The 22,767-nt window shown below is 35.0% G+C and overlaps 1 protein-coding gene across 4 annotated transcripts; it reads right to left on the bottom strand.

The window, feature by feature from the left end:
* Positions 1-206: 206 nt before the first annotated feature.
* LOC106113401 (NADP-dependent malic enzyme) lies at positions 207-22,621 on the bottom strand (the record flags this gene model as incomplete). 4 transcript variants are annotated; one of them, XM_013306132.1, is given in 14 exon segments in its annotated part: positions 207-1,011; positions 1,238-1,361; positions 1,826-1,999; positions 2,758-2,900; positions 3,683-3,809; positions 4,042-4,140; positions 4,494-4,620; positions 4,921-5,125; positions 5,324-5,484; positions 6,976-7,157; positions 7,982-8,140; positions 16,377-16,590; positions 18,409-18,472; positions 19,127-19,322. In XM_013306132.1, coding segments are annotated over 14 exon segments (1,950 nt in total). In that variant the 5' UTR covers positions 19,158-19,322.
* Between the last annotated feature and the right edge of the window lie 146 nt (positions 22,622-22,767).

The following is a 22,767-nucleotide window of genomic DNA, read 5'->3' as shown; positions in this document are numbered from 1 at the left end:
ACTGATTACGATAGTTATAATCTACTTTTTTCAACTTTTTTGGTTACAAAATAATACAAAACAATAAATATTTGAGTTTCAACAAAGTAATAAATCATAAATAATTTGTTGATTCCGATTGAACCACTTTGGAATGTACAAGACAACGCTTGTCAACACAAATATCACACAAAAATTTCAAAGCAAATAAATTAATAACCTCAAACATTAATGCTTTAGGTCTGACTTTTAGGTACAATTTATCACAAACAGATTTCCCCTAATTTTAGAAAAAAATTGTACGTTGGTAACATTTGTCGAATATAATCAAAACCTAACCTATAAAACGTACATTCAGCTGACTTAAGAAAATCTAAATATAGTATGAAACAGTCAGCTCTTTAATATATTAAATTATTAATATAACATATTGTAGAATTCAACTGTCAAAACACATATAAAACATTGCTATCTCTGTTTTTCAAAGAGTTAGACAGAGATGTCAATATATTTTTAAGTAATTCGACAAAGAAAACCCACGATTTGTGATTATCTTGTGTCAAAGTCAAGCTAAGCAATATACCGTAAGAAAAAGCAAGTCAATATTTCTCATGTACTGTCACACGCAGTATTATATTTACTTACACAAACATGTGTCAGAATTAATCTTACTCCAAACTTTTACTTATATAAATTAGAAATGATTAAAATCACATAAAACATTGTAAAATACATTAAAGACGTATCGATGACATTTCACTTTACATTTTATAAGAATCAAAAACCTTATAAAAGTTAACCTACGGACAGATTTGTTTGTGTATGTGTGTGAGGTGCGGTGTGAGGCGTGTGAGGCGCGGTGTGAGGCGCAGTGTGAGGCGCAGTGTGAGGTCTAGACGAGGTCTACGCGGGGCGCGGTGTCGCCGGGCCAGGAGTAGACGGGCGGGAGTGCGGGCTGGTACTTGGCGCAGTACATCTGAGCGCGGATGAACTCCTCCGTGTCGAGCGGCTGAGGCTGAACCTGCGCTTTGCCTACAGACAAACATCACACTTATATTTCAACAAACATGAGGTCAAAGAGTTACGATCTTTTACATTTTAAGGTTATGTCTTTCAGATTGGTTGGTTTTGGTATATATTTACATTTTTAAACTCAGACAATTTGTCAAGTCTTATTTGGTCTTCCAATATATTATTTTTCATACTTATTATCGACAAAAATGTTGGGGATTTGAAGTAAACGATTAATTATAATTACCAGTTTCATATGCGTGGTCAACAATCTTCTTGGCGATTTTGACGGAGCAGTTCTGTATGTCCTTGAGGGGCGGGTACAGGCTGCCGTGCTCCAGGTCATCTTCAGACACGATCTCCGCCAGCGCCTGAACATGTCATACGTTACGTACATATCTTTCAATCAAAATTAATTAACTTTTTGTTTATTACAAATATTTCTAACTCTTGTCAAAATTATTAAAAATGCATGATTAGACGAAGATTTTCTTTGTCAGATGTCAATTTCAAAGTCATTAAGGAACTTTTTGACTTTTTGAGAGAAGCTTCGGACTATATCCTGTACGATTATTTTACTAAATGCGAATGTTTGGATGTATGGATGGATGGATGTGTTTGAAGGTATCTCCAGGAAAGATCTTGCTGAAATTTTTAACAAATGAAAAACTAAGTTCAGAACAGCGCATTGCTTACTTCATTTTTCGCCAATAAAATGTTCCTGCAGTTCATCAATAAATAAATAAAATATTTCAAGCAGACGGTGTCGCGGGCGTCAGCTAGTTATTATAAAATAATAGTAGATAGATAGAGATGAGTGAATGCCGTGTGTTACCTCAGCAGCGAGCAGCATGAAGTCCTCGGAGACATCAACAAGTCCAGCGCAGAGGATGCCGAGCGCGAGTCCGGGGAAGATGTAAGAGTTGTTGCCCTGACCTGGTCTCAGCACACGACCGTCCTTCGTGCGGTACTCCGGGAATGGAGAACCTGACGCGAAGATCGCACGCTCCTACAGATTCAAATAAATCTCTTATAGAACGGACATTACTAACTTAATCCTCAAAATATCTATACTAATATTGTAAAGCGGAAGAGTTTGTTTGTTTGTTTGTTTAAACGTGCTAATAATCTCAGAAACTACTGGACTCACTTGTAAATTTTTTTTTTGTTGGATAGTCCATTTATAGAGGAAGTCTTTAGGCTTATAACATAACGCTGCGACCAATAGCTTTTTTTTAATTCCGCGCGTACAGAGTCGCAGGCGACAGCTAGTTTTATAATAATTATAACTAAATGTGTAAACTTCAGTAGCAAAATGCTATTAGAAATGCGTACTTTTAGATATAATAAGTTAGTCATTTGGCACGAATGACGTGCTTTCGTTACAAAGTCCAGTACACCGGCACAGTGCCGGATTTTCTTATTAACAGTACGTATAAGCAAGACTCATTATTTTAGCCTTAAATGCTCTTAAGTTCGCGCGAATTGCTGCTAAACTAAATGTTAGATGAGTTGTAGCGTTGCGGGAGAAGGTCACTGTACAGCACATCACCTTGAGCCACTAATATATTTGAAAAGAACTATACCTAATAGTAACAATTAGTCGAAACTTTTAAGTTGTGTCGTGTATTGACACATGTTGACTGTGTTATGAAACATATAGCAATTTAGAACTCAGAAAACATTTGTAATATTATAAAATGAGTATAGGTGCAGTATATTGTTGAAGAGAAGAAGACATGGTGTCATGGTGGCATGATGACATACATCAGTGTTGGCGTAGGCCTCCTCAGCAGTGCACTCTGCCTTGCTGGTGGGGTTGGAGAGTGCGAAGATGACGGGGCGAGGGTTGTTGTCCGCCATAGCGCGGAGTATCGCCGGAGTGAACGCGCCGCGTATTGCAGCCGCACCTTACACACAATTATATATATACACAACTCTTCTACATATCATTTTAAACGACACACGATACACAAAACTCTCTTTCATCATCATCAGCTCACTATACGTCCCCACCGAGGGGCTCGGAGCCTATCCTAAGTTAAGGGTGATTAGACCATAGTAGAACCACGCTGGCCAAGTGCGAGTTGGTTGACTTCACACATATCTTTGTATTTCTTCTCAGATATGTGCATCACGATGTATTTTTCCACCGTAAGAGCGTCGGATAAATGTACATATGTAAATCGGAAATCAATAACAGATTAGTACATGGCGGGATTCGAACCCAGGACCTGGAGATTGCAAATCAAGTGCTTGACCACTGAGCCACCGACGCTCTTTAATATATTTAAATCTTACATTTGTAACTATGGTTTTAAGAATTCTATTTGAATCGTACTTCTTACTAATATTATAAATGCAAAAGTTTAGATGGATGGATGTTTGTTAGAAATTATCTCCGGAACGGCTCAACAAATCTTGAATCATAGATGTAGAACAAAGTCTGGAAAAAATTATAGGCTATGTAGCACTCGCTGCGTTATATTTAGTTCGTTCACGTGCCGACACGTGCTACCGGTCCAAAGGTCTGACATCGGCTGACCCCCCCTCTCTCCGGCGTGTACGATCGGAACAAACAACACTACGTTTATGCATACACTACAAGCTAGTTAACAAGTTTATTTTTTAATTCCGAGCAGAGTTACGGGCGAGAGCTAGTAATGAATAATAATAACAAAGCTACACGAACCGATGAGTACGGAGGGCTTGGCGGTGTTCACCACCTCCTCCAGGGTGCGGATGGGAGGACAATCCTTCGCGAACTTCTCCTTGTGCTCGTTCAGTCCACCCTCGGGACGGTTGCGTACTATCAGACCCTGCACCACACCAGGTAGGCAAAGTTATACAACTTATACATATTAAAATATAATTTATAGGATACAATCTTACTAATATTTTAAATGCGAATGTTTAAATGGATGGATGTTAATAAAATTTGGCATACACATAGAACATAGTCTGGAAGAACACAAAGGTTAATAATAAAAAAAAATCATACCGTGCGGACGGAGTCGCAGGTAACAGCTAGTGATATTATAAAAGTAGTACCTTAGAGTCGACCATCCAGATGCGGGATCTCGCCTCCTCTTCGGAGACACCTTCAGCCTTCATGGCCATCACACACAACTCTGCGATACCCAGAGATGCCTGACAACATTATAATACGTCAATATATATTATAAATGGATGGATGACTATGGCCTAATCACCCTTAACTTAGGGTAGGCTCCGAACCCCTCGGTGGGGATGTATAGTGAGCTGATGATGATGATGTTTGTTTGAAGGTATCTTCGGAACCATTGAACGGATCTCAATGAAATTTGGCATACATATAGATTGTTTTTTTTAATTCCACGCGAACGAAATCGCTGGCGATCGCTAGTAAAGATATGAACCTGGTCTACAGTATTACGCTAATTCTCCTTTACACTTCAAGTCTCCAGAATACTACATAAAGATTAATTGTGACATCGATTAAGAAAATTAGAAAAATGTGTAACCTCTCCAGCACCCTGGAAGACGAAGGTGTTATCAGTGAGCTTGTTGCCTGTGAGCCGCAGACTGGCGAGCAGACCAGCCACCGCCACCGCAGCAGTGCCCTGGATGTCGTCGTTGAATGTGCAGTACCTGACACACAAACACACAACTACTTTGAATACCAAGTGACGTGAGAATTGAGTAACACAAAAGTGCTTTAAGATATGATCAAAGACCCGAAAATCTTTGTTAGGTTAATTTAAAGAACGATGTCAAGAAGACAAGGTATACTAATGCAACAAGACTGGCTTTAGAATGAGTCGCGATTGGGCAGAAAGGGGCTTCACAAGTCTTTGCCACTTTCATGTAACCCTTTAACATCCCCCCTCCTAAAAATGGTAAAAAGAGGGCGTTTATATATCTCGCTAAACCGGCTGTATGGTATCTGACCTGCCGCGGTACTTCTCCAGCAGCCTGAAGGCGTTAGCGTTGCCGAAGTCCTCGAACTGCACGAGACAGTTCTGTCCGAAGCGACGCACCACCGCCTGCATGAACTCCTCGATCAGCTCATCGTATGCTGCACCGCGCACACGACGCTGCCGCAGACCGATGTACAGCGGGTCGTTCAGCATCGTCTCGTTGTTTGTTCCCACGTCTAGAACAAATTTTAGTTATTTAAAAGCGGTGAACCCTATGTTTATCTAGGTTAAAATGAAATATCATCAAGATTTTAGACATGTAAATAGCCTTAAATAAATTGGGAGTATGACAAAGAAGATTCCAAGATAACACTTTTGGAATGATGATGTTTCTCAGTTTCAAAATACCAGTCCTCCAGTGCTAGGTAACTTACCAATAGTGATGGGCAGACACTGGTGGGGCTTGATGCCGGCGAGCGCGGTGTAGAGCGCCAGCTTGCCCACAGGGATGCCCATACCGCACGCGCCCAGGTCGCCCAGACCCAGGATACGCTCCCCGTCCGTCACCACGATAGCGCGCACGTCCGTCTCGGGCCTTCAAATGTTATCATTCTAATCAACAGTAGTACTAAGTACAAAAAATTTAAAATGACATCCCTTTGAGCGTTATTAGTCGGGAGATAACACAAAATACCATGTAACATTTGACTTGGCACGTAGAAAACAAGAGTACTATTTTGCTGACCATCCAACTCAAACGCTGGGTTCTATTTCAATAGTTAAGTAAAAATTCCGACATCCAAAAAGCTGGACCAAATGTGACATCAAGAAAAATCTCTATTGATAGTGCAACTCTATTAGTGAACATGCGAATTTAAAAATATAAATTCGTCATTTTCCTGATGTATTAAATTGCTTCGTAATTTTATTGAGTTGAACAATCCAATGTTTAGTCAAGGTTGACTAGTATAGTCATTAAACATGCTAGTCAATAATGTGACCTTATGACTAATCTTGCTGACACCAACAAAAGTAATTCAAGAGGAAGTCACGCAGTCACAGCGTCATTTGTTTGGGGACTAATCAATTAGATAGATAATGATTTCAGTTTGACATCATCGTACGAATTTCAGTTGCTATTTTTTTTTAATTCTCTTGACAGTACAACGAATTCCTTGTTCTGTTTATTGAATAGAAAGAGCAGGACTTACGACTAAAACTTGACGTGAGACATAAATTATTTATATATAAATTTTCTCCAAATCATTTGCCAAAAGCTATAGATGTTAGGCAATGGGTAAAAAATTAAATGCAACTCAAACTTCCTACACGATATTAAAGGTAGCTAGGCGACTAGTTACCTTATTATTTGTACTATATTAGGTAGTACATTTAAAACTGAAACTTATATTTATATAGATACTAAATCATAAAGTATTTGAGGTCAGCCGGCAGTACCAGGCCAAGACAAACGCCGGGGGCGCGCGGCGTGCGAGGTGATCTGCTTCTATGTATTATAAAACTTATTATACGCTTGTCTGATTACAAGGGTATAAGTCACACAAGCAAGAACTGAGATATGTAGCTACATTTAAAATCAGACAGTTTACTTCCGTATGCATTGATATCCTAAAAGGGAACACATAAGTGTAATACCACAAAAGATCTTACTAATATTATAAATGCGAATGTTTAGATGGATAGATATTTGAAGGTATCTTCAGAACGGCTGTATGGATCTCGCTGAAATTTGGCATAGATGTAGAACATAGTCTGGAAGTTTCGGGTTAGTAAGTTCGAGTCGCGGGCGACACTAGTTATACATAAAACAAAATCTAAAAGTTTACTGAGATAATTTCTATAATACGAGTACTTTAATAAAACATGCTAAGTATGGATCTCTATTATAAAATAGTGAATGTGTCTAAAATACAATTCTGCTCTTCCATTTGGTCTGCTTCGAATTAACAAATGACTTCATTTCCATTGCTATAAATTTGACACAAACATAAAGAAAAAACAAAGGTAAAGAGACATTATCACTGATATTTGAAAGAGGTTACAGGTTGAAAGAAGTGTAACTCACCAGTTCTGTAGTATATCGTAGACGTGACCCTTGTCGTGTATCGTGATGAAGAGTCCACGCGGACGGCGGTACACGAGGCCGTACTTCTGACAGGCCAGGCCCACTGTCGGCGTGTACACTATGGGCATCAAGTCCGCCACATTCTCGCCGATGAAGCGGTAGAATAAGTGCTCATTACGATCCTAATACACACAAATATTAATTATTTAAGATCTTTGTATTTTAGTGCAACAAAAGAGTAATTTTAGAAAATTACATTAACAGAAATGAAAATCTCGACTTGTAATTTAAATATCTCGTAAAGTAATCTTCCTAATATTATAAATGCGAATGTTTAGATGGATGTTTTTTGGAGGTATCTCCGGATGGTAGCATGGATCTCGCTGAAATTTAACATAGATGTAAAACATAGTCACAACACAAGGAAGAACACATAGGTTACTTATTAAGTATGTTTTTAATTCATAGCGATAGCTAGTATAGTACACAATAAAATATTATTAACAACAACTTTAAAATCGAAGCATAAAATAGACGTATGATTTGTATTAAGGTTGTAATTTGACCGAGTTTCAAGATATAGCCGTAAGTAATATAATTCCGCGGCTATTGCACAAAGCAGGGTGTGGTAGCATTGACAGAGGCTGCAGCCTCGTTATACAGGATGTTTGAACGAGATCATATAACGATACATTATTAATTGTAACACACGTTTACAATCACATGACAACACAATATTACATTGTAAAGATATACAACTTATCAAAAAAGATATTAAAAACCGTATAAATGTCAATATTAACAACACGCTTTATTTTATAATCCTCTTTCCATAAGCTAAACTGAAACTTTGATTAAGAACATAACCTAAAACTTTTTAAGTAAATCTGAAGATTAAAATAATAGTTTCCGTAAACGATTAGTCACTACGGATGGAAATCAATAGATAAGATTTAGTAATAAAATCTACAAAGTGTTTAACGTATAAGTTAGTTTGTCAACTTACAAGTAAGCCCATAAGGTAGATGTATTTGTTGAGAGGATCCTCATATCGCTCGATGGAGAGCTTGCACAGCTGCACTTGCTCCTCCTGGCTCTTGACCCTGGCCGGCAGCAGCCCGTGGATGCCTAGCGCCTGACGCTCCTCAATAGTAAACGCCAAGCCCTGGAACAATTGCGTTTATTTTTTACAAGGAGTACATACACACTTTATTTCTTTATTTAAATCTTTTACACAATTTTTTTTTAAGTTTGATAAGCCAGCGCTTGACCACGATCCCACCTGGTGTTAGTGGAGTTTTGGCCAAAAGATGGTAAGCGCTAGCTTAGTAAGTGCCTATTCACTCTACTTTTGAAGGTCCCAACATCATATTTGGACGGAAAAACAGAGACTGGCAACTTGTTCCAATCCCTTAAAAATCTTGCTGACGTTAAGTACTGTTTTTTTGATACATTTGTTTCTACAATTTGTTGATCTGTTCCCAATTAATGTGAACTTCCTGATATTATGAACAGTTTAAGGACATGTGTGGTTAGATATGTAAATAGCGTGGTTTTACCTCAAGCAAGCAGTGTTGAACTAAATCATTTACGTAATTCATTGTTAGACATAAAATATGAGTTTATATAACAATGTATACATGTTTAATATTCCTTTTATTGCATCATCATTGAAATGTAAAGAAATTAGTTGTATTATTGTGTTTAAAAATGATAGTTTGATAATTTTAACATAAGAAATATTTTAATATCATCAAAAATTTTAGTTTAAAAATAAAATACATTCGTATAACAAAATTACAAGTTAGTTAGTAAAAAATTGTAGAAAATAACGTAAGCGATAATATTAATACATTTATAGTAAACATATTTTTCGCAAAACCTATATAATATCGAAAATTTCCACGTATTTGTTTTGATTCGCACTTGTTTACCGTTTTGTGACGTCACATTTATTGAACCGGACTGTCTCGAAGTGAAATACGCCCTGGGAATGTGTTTAATCGATCTTCGTGAGGCTATTTACTCCGATACAAACGCAGCACTATATTTAGTGATGAGTAAGAATGGAAATTTAAAATTATATTGCGTAACACAATGTACTCCGGGTAATTTGACTATAAGGTTTTACTTTAGGTAATTCCAGTGTTATTCTAGTGGCTAGATGTTTAAGATAGGCCTAAAACACTGTAAGAGTAGTAATACTCTATTGGGCACTTTATCTCCGCCTATATTTTAAAGCATCCATACACGCACAGCTTCAAAATGTCGTCGATAAAAATGCAGCCGAAAAAAATCTTGAAGCAGTCCGTGTATGGCTGTTAGAGCGCTTGGCCCTTGAATTATGCTTCAACGCTAAGAAAATATTTACCGAAATACGGTACCAACATTAAACTAATTTCTTTCTGTCGATTGCAAAATTTATTTGGTTTATTACAAGTCATATAACCCCCAAATTGTATAAAATACAACTTTCATCTCTCAGTCTCTATGTTAATAAAATCGCCTTAATTTTGTGAGTAAACTCATGAGATCTTTTATATGCAAAATTTCACTGACTTCGTATAAAAAGGGATCAGTCGGAGTCGTTTTACAATTTAGGTTACTCGAGCGAGACAAAGCCCCTTCATTTTGTTTTGAACAGTGCGATCGTATTAAGTGACTAATCTTATAACCTTTTCGATTTAACATTCTTAAAACATCTATAAATTAAAATAAGTTACTTATTTTATTACCCACGTACTAATGTATTTAATGAATAGCAAAAACAGTACTTTACAAGGGCTGGCAACACGGCTAAACACCCACGTATATTCGTCCGGTGGCGGCACCGACTAGTTTCGAGCCCATCGGGGGCCCTTCATCAGGATGAGTGGTGCTGGTATTATTTCGCGGACGCGGCCCGTCGCTCACCTAGTCGGTGCCGCCACCGGACGAATATACGTGAGTGTTTAGCCGTGTTTATATATCAGTTTAGTAAAGTGTACTACAAATCTATAAACATTTTGAGATGACATAGGTACGTCTTCGCTTGCCCTGATTATGGTCAACGGTTACTCCGCATTTTAATATGTAGTACCACATACCCGAGAATCAATTGCCGCCAAACAACAGGGCAAAGAGCATATCTCTCGCCGCGGCGTCAGCTGCCACCAATCGTGCTGCATTCTTACACACAGACAGATGCACCACAAACACCAAAAAGTATTTAACACCAAACGAAACTAATCACAACTAAATATGCCAATATAGTCACTGAAACGATCGCAGTTAGTCAAAAAAACAACCACTTCGTCAATATCTGAATCAATGTTTTTTTAATTATGCAATTTTAATAAAGTTAAGTTATTAATAGGAATAAAGAAATACTCTTTGTGCACAAACGAACTGGGATTTTAATAATTAAATAGAGAAAATGAACACAGGCGATGTTGTTCTCGTGAAAAGGAATATATAAATAAGTCTGTAATCAAATGTCTCATAAATTTCTGCAAAGCGCACTTCGCTCGGAGTCATTCGATCTATATGTATCGTAGTCTTTGTATTTTATTACATGACTAGCTTTCGCCCGCGACTCCGTCCGCGCGGGATTAAAAATAGATGTTGGCCGATTCTCAGACCTATTCAATATGCTCACAAAATTTCACGAGAATCGGTCAAGCCGTTTCGAAGGAGTATGGGAACGAAAATTGTGACACGAGAATTTTATATATAAGATATGGATAATAAATTCTCGCTTATAAACAAATGTATAGGAATTTAAATGGAAAGTTAAATATGATTAAACTGTCAATCCTTTTAAACATTTCAATGAAACTTCAAACTAAATGAACACGGACATAGACAAATGACCTTTGTTTTTATTAATGTTTTTAGCCGTGAAAACTAATCGCAAGTCATTGACATTGCAAAAAACTGTTACATCTCAAGACGCGAGGTCACACTTTGCAAATTACTATTTGATAATTATATGTTCACACATTAGTACAAAATAAACGGTTGTATTTCTTTTTATGTCATAAGGTGGCAAACGAGCGAGCGGCCACCTGAAATCGCTGAAATAGCGAAGTGACTGTTGCCCATAGACAAGCGCAATTGCATATGCGTTGCCTACCTTTAATCGACGGAGGAGAGGATGCACAGGAAGAAAATATCTTCCCTTTCCATGCATCCTCTCATCCGGAAAGTCCACTTCCACACATCTTTTTATTGCGTTGGTTTCGAAGTTTAATTTTTCACAGCATCAAGGGACCGCAGAGCTTAGTATTTGATATAAATTCTAGCTTGATACGCGTTTTTGAGAAAAAGGATCTTGACAGACAGACGGACGGACAATAAACTGATCCTATAAGGGTTCCGTTTTTTTCCTTTCGAGGTACGGAACCCTTAAAAGGCATTTCACAAATGTATTGAAATGGGTATATCATTGATAATAATATATCTAAATGTGGCCAATTAATTCCTCGTAATAATCTAACAAATTGCAGATTAATAGCGAAGTTAAACGGGTGTCAGATCCCTAAGGGTTGAGACGAGAATTAATTTCTGACAAAGTATTACTTCGCGTTACTTGACAAATAGGATACGATTATCCGTGTCTTAACTACCATGATTATTATTAATGTTTTCGTATTTTATTTTATAACTACACAGACAGATAATATTAATATTGATAAAACACTTGAATGGATATATAAATTAGTTGGTGCGACCATGCGTAACGTGTACCTGATTGCTAAATTAGATAAATGGTAACAGTGGTAGAGCCCGCTTTAACATCTTCGCACGAAATGGCCTGGTTCGCCCGGAGAAATACCACGACCACACAGAAGACAGGCGTCAAGTGGAAGCAATTCCGCGTTTCGTCTGATGAGTGTGCGTCCCGGAGGCCTAATTTAGTCCTCTTTCCCTTCCCACCCTTTTTCTTAGAAGGAAAGGATGGGAAGTGGAAGTGGACTTTCCGAATGAGAGGATGCATGGGAAGGGAAAATATTTTTCTCTCTGTGCATCCTCTCCTCCGTCGATTAAAGTTAGGCAACGCATATGCGATTGCGTATGTCTATGGGCAACAGTCACTTCGCTATTTCAGCGATTTCGGGTGGCCGATTGCTCGTTTGCCACCTTTTGATATAAAAAAATGTAGATTAAATAATTAACTACTTTACTTGAGACTTAGTCTATTTAGTATGACACAAAAGAATAGACAATTTTTAGATTTACAACAATTTAAATGAATAACTAGAAAAAAATCAAACAAAGACATACAAATCAACATTTAAACAATGATATAACATATAAAATGATCACATGATAAGCAAGAATTTCAACCTATTTGAAATTGCTATTATTTTAAAAAAGATCAATTCAGTATAATTTATGACGTCACTAGTATTCATTTACCACCGATCTGAAGTGCGAATACCGCGGAACTAACGTGACTCGATCCACACCTAACATCTGTCGTCATGGTAACGTAACAGCTATCTGATAAAAAGATTCCAGTCAGTTGTTATGTAGGACATTACATATCAAACAAGTTAGAGGATTACTAACCGATGCCAAGTTTTATTAATATAAGTTTCCACAACCTTCACGCGTTTGTGAGGAAAACGTTCTTGACAGACAGACGGACGGACAACAAAGTGATTCTATAAGGGTTCCAATATTTTCCTTTCTACTTTCAAACCTCTCTTTAGTAAAAGTATACAGAAAAATTTATTTTTATTTGCATATTGCACCTACAATTGTTTCTTTCTTCCTTGATCTTTTTCTTAAACAATCACATTTATGATTTGGTCACGTCTATCTTAGATAACAAGTGCACGGAAATACCAAAGAAGCCCGTTATTTAAGTATTTACGTAACACTACGTCTTAAGTTCTGTTTCCATCTGGCGACTATTACGCAGTCTGAAAGCGGCCACAATTTTCACAGGTCATTATAAAATGACAACCATGCATACAGTCGCACGACTAATGCTTATTGAAAATGGGTCCTTAGCTGTTAGTATTTACGAAAGCGCATGTCGTCGGTTACCGTTGACTTGGTGTGACGTAACAAAGATGGCGGATTGATCTACTAACCCGCTAACAATGACCTGGTATTGATAATTCACGGTCAATTACTTCATTGCAGTAACTTAATCAAGTTATTACTAAGTCTACTAACAAATAGAAAGATATAGGATCCAATCCCGATTGACTGACTTTTTAGAATCTTTTTCTTGGTGTAGATAAAACCAAATGAACGACGTGACCAAAACAAGTGCAATAGCAATCACTAGGCACTACTTATTATATTTACTTTATTTCACAATGGTAACCTATACGGTGGCACCTTTTACAAAACATTGGAATAATTTAAAAAATAATTCAAAATAAACTTCTGAGCCCTGTTGATATTTCAAAAGCTTAAATGTTAGTTGTTTAACAAGAGTTTTCACAGCCTTAAAAGTCAAAGTTTGTCTCGCAGAGTCTTGTATTAATAAATTTTAGGATGATGTTAGGATAAGACAACTTTGTGATTCCTAACGTACAATAGCAAAAAAATATTACACAAACTTATGCAATCTTACTAATATTATAAATGCGAATGTTTGTATGTATGGATGGTAGTTTGTTAGAAGATATCTCCCGAACGTCTCAATAGATCTCGCTGAAATATGACATAGATGTAAAAAATAGGCTGAAAGAACACATAGGCTATTAATAATTGTTTTTTTTTAATATAACATGCGGGCAAAGTCGACATATTTTATTTTATTAATGATTATCGCTATAACTATACGACGAATAGAAAAAAAATGATTACTCATTGTTAAAAAATAAATCAGCGCTCTACTTTTAACTTTTTCTTTTGTTATCAGATAAGTAAACATGACCATTACAATCGTAATCGATTTAATTATGAACATTCTATTTCCTAATTGCTATAATAAATTCTAGTTGATAATAGCCATATAATAATAAAAAGTAAAAAAAAAATATTTTTACAGTCATTTTCTTTTTGTAAAATCTAAATTCGTAGGATTTTTTTATTTATAATTCTTTTAAATAAATGACAGATAATTTCAAAATTAATGATACTTTTGTCCAGTTCTTGATATATTAGAAAATTTAAATATATATTTATTAGAGTAAACTGGAAATTAAAGAACACTATGATGTCATTCAATAACAGATTCAATTTGGATAATAAAACGGCGACTAATAACTATATTTATATACCTACGATAAAACATATATACTTTTGTTAGTTGGTTTGTTAAAATTTAGTTATCAATGTAAACAAGCCGCTTCTACCCATATACACCAAGCCAATCGAAGAATGCAGTAATTGTGTAGGTTCGTATTATTATGCAAAACAAGACTTTTGATTTTAAAAACACGGAACAATGACGGCCACGTAGACCTATACAATGTTTATATAACATTTCCTTATTAATATTGAATATCGTATAAAACTATGGCTATGATGTTATAACGAAATGTCGTCTAAATATTATACACATTGTCATAATAATGAAGAACACTATCTAACCACTATATTTAATTTCTAGTAAAATGAAAGACTTCCAAATACAAAAGTATGAACACAAGACTTTTGTAGCTATGACTAGCAGTTGTCTGCGACATTGTCCCAAGGTAATTAAAAGACTGGTAATAAATAAAGCCGTCCAGCTGTATCATCCGGAGATATTATAGCTTAACAACAGTGAAAGAATTTTATCAAATAAGTGTATTAGTTTCGCAACCTATTGGACTAACAGACTGTTTAATCGTTCCTCTTTATAATATTAGTTTTGATTTTACTTAAAGTTACGAGACATTTTCGGATAAAGGAAGTAGCAAAGTCTACGAGGAAAGAGCAAAAATGCGTAGTAAACTTATGTAAGTTAAAGGATGGAAACCATTTAAATTTGTTGCGACAGAAATACCCAGGCTAGAGTGACGCAGTAAGATTTAGTAATCTGTTAATCGCGGTAGAACACTGACATGATTACCAACCAACCAAGTAAGCAATGGGTAAAGCCAGCCAAGGTTGTAATTGGCCACCAATTTGTTATTAACTACAGTAAGAGAAAGATTTTTGTAGAGTTTAGTTTCCGAGACCAAGATCTCTGTATAAAACATATCGTCATCCCTGTCATTATCTTTGACAAAACAGAGATAACAATATGTTCTAAACGTGAATTTATGTGCCAGAAACCGACGGTATATCGGTTTAGTTAGAGTACGGGTAACATTAAAATCAATTACTTAAGTAGCTTATTAATATTGAGAAAATATTAAAAATCATTGGTATAGTAATTCATTTGAGTTATTTGCTATGAAAATATTTACATTAAGTACAGTACCAATTAAACATATAGCGTAATTTTCTGCATGTCTATAAAACAGAGAAACTACAGCAAAGTAATATACATATATAAACAGAAACATGAGTTGAGCCGAGTGTAAGTTCACCGCAGTAATGATTGGCTATGTAAACTGACATTTACAATTGCTATTCGAAGAATTGTAATCAGTTGCTATGCTATTGAATGACAAGAAAAATTATAACCCTGAGTTTTCACTGACAAATATACAAAAATATTATCATGTGGTTTTTTTTCAATAGACGATTCGAGATAAAAAGTAAATCCATGGTGAAGTGTACGTACGAAAAAAAATGCTTTTCTATAGGAATGTACATTCTAGGCAGTAGAAATGCAATAAGTAGATTATTCCAAAAAATGCAGACTTAGAGAATTTATAACCTCTTTCTTTTTGAAGTCGGTGAAAAAGACCGTGTTATATTTGATGCGAGCTAGTGAATTGGGACCCTAAGCTCCTGCTGCCTGCGCCCTTCTGGGCGGTGGAGCGTGATTTTTGTAGAGCTCAGAGCACCCTTCAAAGGTACATTTTCTCCTTTGTTTTAAACCGTTCGACCCTCTTTGAGATTTATATAACACTTGTATATACTTAGTATTTTAGGTAAAGTATAACACGCGTTTGCAATTAAAATATATCAAATGCAAAGTAAAAGCAATTAAAGAAAGTAATTATCACCTGTTTTTATAAGGTAATAAAAATACTGTTGTAACTCAACATGAATTACAACAGTTACTGATATAAATTGTTTGCAATAATTTTAAACATAAATGGAGGCTATTTTTAAACTACATAACCTAACCTTTATAAACAAGGCGAATGGAAATGTTGACATTGCAACGAACGTTGGCGTTCAACGCAAATTCAATTCAAAACAAATATTTTCATAATCAACGTTGGACCAAACGTATTGGCCAACGTTTGAAACAATCAGCTGATTCAAATTACTGTAAAACAGCCACATAACGAACGACCCGAGCGAATTATGTGTGAAAATAAATCAATAATATTTGTCGCTGTGTGTGTTACCTTGTTGAGACCGGGATGTTTGAGCCGGTCTAGACCGGAGACTTTGCCGGTAGACTGGCCGTCCCCGCAGCCCCATACTCCGATACGATCGCGCTCCATTTCGCTATGCGTACACTTGCTTCCAATAGTCGCGGTCGACTGCCTGCCGTCGGCTTGCAGCGTGCTGCTTTTGTTTTGCAGCGAGGGGGGCGCTGGACTCATCGCGGTCTCGCTCCTGGGAACAACAGGAAAATTTTTCAGCCGCTGAATTGATACGAAACACGCTTGCGGTTTGCACAACTTGATAACAGATGGCGTTAGGTCGATGTACTCTTGTCATGAAAATCTGTGCCAATATGCGGTGCTGTTATCTAGTTTTATGATAAATGAATGTAATAGTCGCACAATCAATTTATCTGAAATATTAATAGTTAAGTGATTTTTCTTTGTTCCAATACGTTTTATATTTTGTTTGTAGTTAGTCGATTTAAAACCTACATCAACATCTATGCAAGCTAGTCGCGCCATCTAGCGTTATTTTTAGATTTTCAGCTACTTGAATTTCAACAGTAACGTTCTACAAGTTTTACTATACTTACAAGAAATTCAATCCTAGATTTTTTTATTGAGGATTCCTGAATCAATGCAAGGAAAAAATTTACTTTTGACTAAACAATGGTATTTAACAAGGTCATGGTATTCCCAACCAAAGTAACAAATTAACGCCTTTACGCCTTTTAAGTGGTTGAATCAAAATATCCATTTTAACATCGTAAATGACTCACTCTAGTAAACGTGACAATGTGTTATCGAGCTAAAAATATGTATCAACGCAAACATTTGGCAATTTATTGCCCACTTCCTAATGTCTCCAGCATGAAGACTGCGTTTAGATTAGACATAGCTTTATCAACCGAGAGTTTCCGAGACCAAAATCTCTGTTTAAAACATATTGTTATTTCATTTTGTCAAAAATGAAAGACAGGGATGACGATACGTTTTATACAGAGATTTTTATTTTAAATACCAACGGTAACTTTACCGTCTAGTGTGTTCCATTCTCAAACATTTCTACTAGAAGACAAATGTAGAAAGAAAACGTAACGTATTATAGATAAAAAACAAGAAATTAACGTATAACTTAATCAATAATATATAAAAAATAAATAATTATTAATTTTAGTTGTGTCGTGATTTTGCAATAACATTTCAAGTACATAGATATAAATTGTACATACGTTTTATTGATTATTGCTAATGTTAGCGGAATCAAAAACTGCGAGTTATAAGTTATGCACGTCATGCGGATGGGAACTCACAAATTTACGATGACGTCATTCACCATACAATCAAATCCAAATGTAACAGGAAAATAGATTTTTTTGCCCATCAAGTGAAAAAAAGTACAGGAAGAATCGGAACGGAATCTATGATAAATCAACACAGTATCGTACTTACATAGACATCCTTTGATCCTTTTTTTAATAAAATCGAAGCCGTGTGCTACTAGTGTTAGATAATAAGATAGTCTCGTAATCACGTGTTATCGTACATTATGTAATTTGAAAAAAAAAACAACACGATAAGAAAAGTTCGGTGACATCTGACCTAACATGTGATTCAGAACGCGTTATCAGACCACATGTAGGAACGTTTTATCAACCGCAAAATTCGCATACTACATACACTAGTGTGTGACCCCGACTATGCATTGATTTTAAATTACATTATAATATTTATTCAATATAAAATCCAAAGAAAAATGCATCTGTTATGAACGAATATCTACTTTAATCGAATCACAAGCCAGTTAAATTGCGGCAAAATTATTAAAGGGACAATTTAATCAGGAATTTCACTATTATTTATATTGTTAATATATTCGTTTAACGCTCACTTAAGAAGTTCCTCAGTGACAATTCTCATTACTTTAAAATCTAAACTAAATCTACAAACAACCTTCACTAACTACCGACAACCAATTTACGAATACTTCCTTATTGGAAAATGTTATACAAAAGACTTCGAATTCTAATCAAAATAAATAACAAACCACTTAAGCGGACTGACTTCTTGTCTTCCCGCCCAAACGGTGTCCAGAAAAAATTGCGAAACCACTGGGAACAATAATTATTGACAATAAATGATTATCGTTTAAATCGTTATTGTTTACAGGTAGACAACGCATATGCAATTGCGTATGTCTATGGGCAACGGTAACTTCGATATATCAGCTACTTCAGGTGGCCGCTCGCTCGTTTGCCACAGCGTTACGTTCAATTAGTTATCGAATCAGTTTGCTACATTTTGTTATATTATATTGTTATATAGATAAACAGGTAAATAAATTAAAAGTTGTGAATTAAAGTTATCACATCTATCTATGATTTAGGGGAGAAATAAAATTTGTTATGTAACAGAGAGACTCAGGTTTAGACCAAGTGTTGCAGTTGATATTTTGCATTTGGTAATCTTAATACTTAAACTCGATTTGGGAGTTTGTTGTTTGTTTATTAATTTATCTGCTAGTTTATGCTTAAAAAATATTTTTGACCACTAACACATACCTTCTTAAATTTTAAGCACACCGTTACCATTACACCAAAGTAGTTTTTCAAATTAATTAAAAAGAAAGTTTATTAACGTTTTTATAAATTATGTACAAGATATTAACAGCATACAAAAACACGTTTTTTTTATCTAAATGGATAGCCAGTCTTCAATGCAATATATGAGAAAATCATTGTGTTATTTTATTAAAATTTTCTTACCTCTTAATTTTGTAAGAACGGTCCGCGCCATTCATTTGACACACGTCAATTTTGGCGACCGATTTGACTTTACGGTTGACAAATTCCATTTTTAAAAAATCTAATTTGAAAAGAGATCCAATATCACAGAATAGAAAAAAGTTTCTAATTTAATTATTGCACTTTTGATTTTTAAAACATTACAACTTGGTAATTTTGAAAATAAATTTTTAGGTAATATTACTAGAGTCTATTATTATAGAGCTCAAACGAACTCGTTAAAACGACTGAAGATTTGATTTACAGCGATCACGCTAAATACATGATTCTACCGCTTATCACTAAGCGCTCGAATCATGTCTTTGTAAGTAATTAACAAGTTATAAATTAAATGCACGTCAAAACAATGTTTATTATACTCAATAAATTATTACACACATAATTCAAAGATATAGGTGAAGTGGAACCGCACTGGGCCAGCGTGGTTGACTATGGCGTAGATCTAACTTAGGATAGGCTCCGAGCCACTCATTGGAGACATATGTGATGATAATTTGATAAAACTTTCAAAGACAAAACACATGAATTTATGAGTATCTTACTAATATTATAAATGCGAGAAGTTTAGATGTAGATATCGAACATAGTCTAAAAGATCACAGGCTATCTAAAATTAATCCCAATAGAAATTTATAATTGATAGCTGTTTTTTTTATTACCATCATAAGCCCTGTGGCCCCTTTCCTCTGGTACAATTTTATTCTCTGCACATATAAACAGCTATTTAACATTTATCAAAACGTTACCACGTTACTTAGTTATGGTTATCATCGTTATCATAGGTTACGCCATTTTACTGTGGAAATTAACCGACATTTACCTTTTTCAGTTATTGCAAAAAAACATTAAGCTTCCGTTTTTATGTGTTATTGAGAAACACGTGTTGTGAAACAATGCTTTGAACTGCAACTGCCTTGTACAATAAAGTTAAGGTGTGGATACACTGCCAAAAGTAACGTCCAAAAAGAATATTGCTGTCTCTTTTTTCCCGAAGAGTATATAAGGGATGAACAATATGTTTTTTCAGTGATTCAACATCGGACACTCATGATTAAGACAGTTAATTTTTAGTTGTTATTTAACAATGTAGTCACATTAACTGCTGCATTCATTTGATCACTAAAATTAGATTTCTGAGACCACTTAACAAATCTGAGTACGGCAGTAAAAGGCTAATTGATCTATATATTGTATTCCAGTTGTCAGATGACCGCTACGGATCATGCTTGCACGACGCTCGCATGCCTTGAGCGCACGGCCAAGATCAGGTCAAGGGCATCGCATTCGCAACTATCTCGGCTTATTACTAATTAATATAAATGTAACGAGACCACAGTCCACCTGATAAAATGTCAGCATCCAATACATACACAATAAAAAAAAACTTTTCTTTATAATATTTTAACGATCGCTGTTTTCAAAATGGCGGCGGTTTACCCGTCACCTATTTTGCTTATAATAATTTTTTATACAATTTTAAAATAAAAAAAGAATACATTGGTCACGTAAAAAAGACATACGATGTCTATGGTCTGTTTATTTAAACACAACAAACGTCTAACCGTCCTCCAATTTAGTAAGTAATAAAGGCCAATTTAAAGCTGAAAAGTTCTACTGCTCTAAACTAAGTCACTACATACTATGCGTTATTTAAGTCATCTCTGAGTACAAAATAATGAAGCTTATATTTTTTTTAATTTACGCTTCACGAATCGCACATTGTTTGACAGGTTATTAGACCGAGTAAGCCTTGGCTTAGAAATGCATAAAAGTAATTCTAAGAATATTTCCAGATTGCCTAATTCAATCGCATTGGTAGTACGAAAAATATTGGTAACTTGTGATCAACCATGGATTTCTTAGACCAAAATCTCTTTATAAAACATACCGTCACCCCGGTCATGATTTTTGACAAGACAGAGATAGACGTTTAAATACGGAATTTTGGTCTCTGAAACCCACGGTTAAATGTTTAGAATTTATATATCTTTAATCATGCAATTAGTAGATACTAATATTACTTACAAAATCACGTATAACGTAGTTACAAAAAGAAGTAAACAGCAAGCATATTATGCGAATGACCAACATACAAAATGCAAATCCCTATTTACATATTACGTACAACGTAATCAGTGTATTTTATATGTTTCTATGACAACTACAATATAGTTAAACAGGAATTATTTAACCAAAAAGTGAGCGAATAAAATCGTGAATAGGAATGATTTTCGTAACTATTTGTTTATGGTCTAGTGAACGTTAACTTATTTTTATATCTTTGACTCATTAAATAGTAAAAACCAATACCTTGATCTTAATACTCTTAAATGACATTGATAAAATCAAATCAATCACCGTTAAAGTTCAACTAAACTTTAAACAAGTTGGTTTAAAAACTAATGAAGGTTTCAAATAAAAAAAAGGCAAAGACCTTTAGTGGAGTAGTCTATGGATATAAAATTACTATTACACTTTTGTTTGTTCTTAAAATCACTTAAAACAAACATATTTCTGTGCATTAAGAACTACAGACTTTTTAAAATATTTCTGTAATATGTTACGATATAAAACGTAAACTTATCGTTATAAATATATAAAAAAAATTACGCTTATACTAATCGTTCTACATAACCTGTGTAATGGAACATCTGACATAAATAAAGTATAAATTACGTAAAACGATGCTCCTCATTTGAAACCGTCATGTCTTGTTTGTTTTGTTATAAGAACGATTGTTTCTCGAATGCTACCATTTCCGCCGTTACCATATCTAAGGTTACGTAGTCGTAAAAAACCGTAAAATTTTTTATAAGCACAAAAAAACTAAAACCTAAGTAGGATTTGTAGATTAATACACTTAAATATCATTAAGCAATAATAATCATTTTTTTAACTAAATATACTGTTTAGTCTACCGTATTTAATATTGAACTGGACAGCTTATTTTTTCGCTTTATTAAATTCCGTAGTTTTTTGACGCTTTGTTCGTTATAAAAATATTGCAAGAAAAAGCGCCCTTTTTGTGCATGGAATTCCTAATTACAAATGCAGAATATTTACAGACTGAAGGTATGAACCAAAATAAGGTTTGTGTACACGGAATTACAAGAGGTAGAAAAAGGAAGGTAAAACAATTTTTTAAATAAAATGTAAAAGACAATATTTACGAAAGAAAAACTTACTGCCACTTCCTTTTATCGTTAAGCTTAAGGGAGGCGGAGTTGCCCATGTTAGTTTGTAATCGCAGCGTATTTGTAAACACAAGATCCACGAATGATATTAAAGAAGATAAGCACTCTTTAAAACTTAGTAACACGTCTTAGCCATTCGAATATCCGTCAGACTTTAATCAACGCGCAGGTAAACCACAATTGCATTTGACCATGACTTTCCCTATTCAACAGCGGTAGTTTTTGCGCCATACTACTTAAATAATGCAACATAAACTCAATGTAACAATGAAAACTTAATAGTAAAATATATAATTACTGAAGGTAGTTTTATCTTAATTCACATTTATGTCGGTATGGATGGATAGGGTAGAAGTTATGCATAAGTGATTTTTTTCTAATACACAATAAATGGCGCCTGATAAGATT

The sequence above is a fragment of the Papilio xuthus genome, unplaced genomic scaffold (genome assembly GCF_000836235.2).
Source record: "Papilio xuthus unplaced genomic scaffold, Pxut_1.1 DF828258.1, whole genome shotgun sequence".
Taxonomy (NCBI): Eukaryota; Metazoa; Arthropoda; class Insecta; order Lepidoptera; family Papilionidae; genus Papilio; species Papilio xuthus.
This window is presented reverse-complemented; position numbering and strand designations above follow the sequence as displayed.